The sequence below is a fragment of the Gekko japonicus genome, unplaced genomic scaffold (genome assembly GCF_001447785.1).
Source record: "Gekko japonicus isolate JY-2015 unplaced genomic scaffold, Gekko_japonicus_V1.1 scaffold2333, whole genome shotgun sequence".
Lineage (NCBI taxonomy): Eukaryota > Metazoa > Chordata > Lepidosauria > Squamata > Gekkonidae > Gekko > Gekko japonicus.
This window is the reverse complement of record NW_015159783.1, coordinates 240,542-244,558: the sequence shown is the minus strand read 5'-3', so window position 1 is coordinate 244,558 and position 4,017 is coordinate 240,542. Positions and strand designations below refer to the sequence as shown.

The window sequence follows — 4,017 nt, the reverse complement described above, 5'->3', positions numbered from 1 at the left end:
CTCGAGGGAGCTCAGCAGGCCCCAGTGGTGGACTGCGAAGTTATAGCAGCAAAGTTGAGCGTCTCTTGCGATATTACAAGGCAGCCCTGCAGGGGCCAGCCAGATCGGGACCGCCCAGCGGTGCTAACTCAGTGTCTCAGTGAATCCGCATCCTCCCCTCTGGCCCACAGCCAACCGGTGGCAGTGCCAGAGGAGGCCAACCGTCAGCTGGCTGAAAAGTATGCAGACGGAGAGTAATTTCAGCAAAGCATACTTTATTCAGTCAGGAACAAGACGGCTTTGGCCTGCTCGCAGGCCGGCTTATATTCCCCAAGACACCGCCACCCAAAACACACCCCCACTTCCCAATAGGTTATTTACAGTGGCCGAGAGTCCCATTGGCTTCTCGGCCAGGAACCCGGCCCCCTGATTGGAGCGGGCTAGGATCCGCATAGTCCATTGTCTCTTGGAGCGAAGCTCTACGGTTGCCCCTGGACATGTCTGGACTTGTCTGGACTTGATACACTACACTGGCATCGACCAGTATTGCCACTGAGAGAAGCGAGCCATCTGGTCCTGGCCTGGCCATGCTAGGAGAGTTACGAAGGCGGGGCTCTCCAGGCAGCGGCCTGCCAGGAACTTCCTTGTAAGTTAAGCACCCAGCCTGCCCCAGGGAGTCTCCCAAGATTTGCAACTTCTCCTAGGTCCCCTTTGGTCCTGCCGCTCTTTTGGAACGCCCCGTTTCCTGCTGGACTTGGTTATAGAAACAAGACTTTTCAGCTTCCGAGGGGAGCCATGTTGGCTTGCCGTAGGACAGCTTGGTTTGAGTCCAGTAGCTCCTTACAAGGTAGGGTTGCCAAGTGACCAAGAAGTGACGTGACAACGCTGGGCAGGCTGGGGGCAGGGCCACAACCATCCGAGGGAAAACCATAGAGTTTTCCCTCGGATGACTATGGCCCCGCCCCCAGCGTGCCCGGCGTGATAGCGTCACTTCCTGGTGACGTGCACGTCAGGGTGGAGTTCCCCCCGGGGCCCGATCCGGCGGCGGGGAACGGGCCTCTGGGGCGGGGGTTTCCCCGCCCCTCGGGGGGGGGCACTCCGCAAGCCAATTTCCAGGGCACGAGCTTTAAAGAGTCAAAGCTCCCGTCGTTCAATTTATAGGAAAGGATATAACCGACTTCGGCAGGGAAGGATTGCTGTCTTGTTTTAGGGTTGGCGCCACAGTAAGGTTGCCAGGTCAGGTCGACCAGGTGGCAGGGGAGGGACTTTCCGGGAGCGAGGGGAAGCGCAACACGCGTGCAGTGTAATAAGGTGACATGGAAGTGACGTCATCACGTCAGCGACACCGTCTGGCGACATTCTGGTATTTTGGGCCAAACTCTATGGTGACCATAGAGTTTTGCCCCCCAAAAACAGTGTTGCCGCATGGCGTCGCCGATGTGATGACATCACTTCCGTGTGACGTCATCACGTCAGCGACACCGTCTGGCGACATTCTGGTATTTTGGGCCAAACTCTATGGTGACCATAGAGTTTTGCCCCCCAAAAACAGTGTTGCCGCATGGCGTCGCCAGTGTGATTACATCACTTCCGTGTGACGTCATCACGTCGCATTTGGGGGCAGGATTTCTCCCCACCGGCCAGCTGGCCACCGGCGGGGGCCCCCCCAAAAATTGGGGGATTCCGCACTCCCAACTGGCGAATGGCATCCTTAAGTAAGAGTGAGTGGACTGTGCCTCCAGTTTATAATTGAAGATGAAGGTGCATCTTGGTTATTGGAAATTTGGGAAGTGCCTAGTTAAAGATACAGAGGATTCCCCAAATTACAGGTTCCAGAAAAGGGACCTTTGCCCAGGGGGGGTGGGGGTCGTTATCCTGGGTTTGTATGATGCCATGGGACTGAGTGCTTTCCCTTCCTTCTTTTCCAGCTCCGGCTCCGGCTCCGACTCCGGGTCCAGGCCTCTCTGCCGGGGCGATAGTCGGGATTGTCATCGGGTGCCTTCTAGGAGTCGTCCTCATTGGTGTGGTGGTGTATTTTGCATTAAAGAGCACCGCCTTGGGGTGAGTAGCCCATACAGGGTGGCCTGTGGATCGGGGCCCCTGGACTTTTGCCCTCTCCCCCGCCTTCGCCAAGGCCTTTCTGCTCTGATCACCGGGTTTGGTTTGGCCTCTATGCTCACTCTCGGGGGTTCCATGGCGTGGCACTGGTGCGGGTGTCTTTCCTGTCTTCTCTGCCCTGGGTTGGAATCTCTTGGAAACGCTGAGCGTCCTGCCGTTTATCCTCCCTGCTGAAGCGCGCAGACGCCAACTCGCGTCGCCCGCTTCGGCGTGAGGAAGAGGAGGCGTCTGCCGCACTCAGAATGATTTGACGGAAGACACTGCGTTTTGTTTAAATTCTCCGCTGGGGGTGAGGCTCAGTGGCAGAGAACCCGTTCTGTGTGCCGAAGATTCCAAGTTCGATCCCCGGCATCTCCAGTTTAAAACTGAAACCCTGGAGAGCCGCTACCTGCAGAGTAGGTGATACTGTCCTTGGAAGTCCAAGGGTCTGACGCCAAGTAAGGCAGCTTCGAGTATTCAAATAGTCAACTGTTTTCCTGCGCAGAACCTGGAAAATCTGCCGTCCCCAATTTGAACACAGACCCATTGTGTAAGTTACACTATTAAACAGAACTGTACGGAATAAGGGAGTGAATGGCTCAAAGATCTATCAAAGTATTTTAAAAAAACAAACACAGTATTAACTATTATACTAATTGTAATACTGGGGCTGTGGTGGCTCCGAGGTTAAGACGCTGAGCTGCAGACCGGAAGGTCTGCAGTCCGGCAGTTTGAGACCCGAGTGCCCCGTGATGGAGTGAGCTCCCGTCTCCGGCCCCGGCTCCTGCCAACCTAGAAGTTCAAAAGCAAGAAATCGCAAGTAGATAAATAGGTACCGCTTCGGTGGGAAGGGAACAGCGTTCCGTGCGCCTCGGCGTTTAGTCATGCCGGCCACGTGACCACGGAAACGTCTTTGGACAGCGCTGACTCTTAGGCTTGGGAACGGAGATGGGCACCGCAACCCTAGAGTCGGATTCGACTGGCTTTTGAGCAAGGGAAACCTAATTGTAATACTATAATTTCAGAGGGGAGCCATGCCGTAGAACAGCTCGATTCGAGTCCAGTAGCCCCTTAGAGAATAATAATAATAATAACAACAATAATAATAACAATAGCAATAATAATAATAATAGCAATAATAATAATAAAAATAGCAATAATAATAATAAAAATAATAATAATAATAATAGAAGAGGCCAATAAGATTTTCAGAGTATGAGCTTTGATTCTAGAAAGCTCATACCACGAAAATCTGACCGGTCTCTAAGATGCTACCGGAGTTTGTTTATTTATTTATTTATTTATTTATTTATAAATTCGATTTATAGCCCTCCCTCCCCGCAGCGCGGGCTCAGAGCGGCTCACAAATAGGCATAAGCCAACAGATAAAACAAATTAAAACCATATAAAACCATGACTTCATTTACATCAAAATAAGTGCTCTAGCTGTTCCAGTCTGATCTTCCACAAGATGGTACATCTACTCAGTGCTCTCAGTTCCACGCGACACTGTCGTTCTCTCTTCCCAAAGCCAGACAATACTGATGGTAACATCACGGTGGTACAGTAGTGGCGGCGGCTCCTACTCGAAAGCCTGGCGGAAGAGCTCCGTCTTGCAGGCCCTGCGGAACTGCACAAGGTCCCGGATCTCCTCCGGGGGCTCGTTCCACCAGGCAGGAGCCGCCACCGAAAAAGCTCTGGCCCTGGTAGCGGCCAGCCTGGCCTCCTTGGGGCCTGGCATCGTCAGGAGGTGTTGTGTCCCCGACCGTAGTTGAATCTAGGGGTGATACTATCATCTTGGACTAATAAGACTTAACATCAAGAGCACCGCACTTTGCTGAATGATTGTTTTTATGCTGTTTTAATTGTTTGCGATGGCATTTGCCTCTTTCGCTAGCCGCCCTGAGCCCATTTGGGGAGGGCGGGATATAAATCTAATAA

General features: G+C 52.8%; 1 protein-coding gene across 1 annotated transcript in view; it reads left to right on the top strand.

The window, feature by feature from the left end:
* The window catches only part of LOC107106872 (carcinoembryonic antigen-related cell adhesion molecule 1-like), a gene marked incomplete at its 5' end in the record, with an annotated part of 51,116 nt that overhangs the window by 42,500 nt on the left and 4,599 nt on the right, over nucleotides 1–4,017 (top strand). Inside the window, one exon of the mRNA XM_015407091.1 lies at nucleotides 1,908–2,040. Coding sequence (XP_015262577.1) covers nucleotides 1,908–2,040 — 133 coding nt within the window. The remainder of the gene's footprint in view (nucleotides 1–1,907; nucleotides 2,041–4,017) is intronic.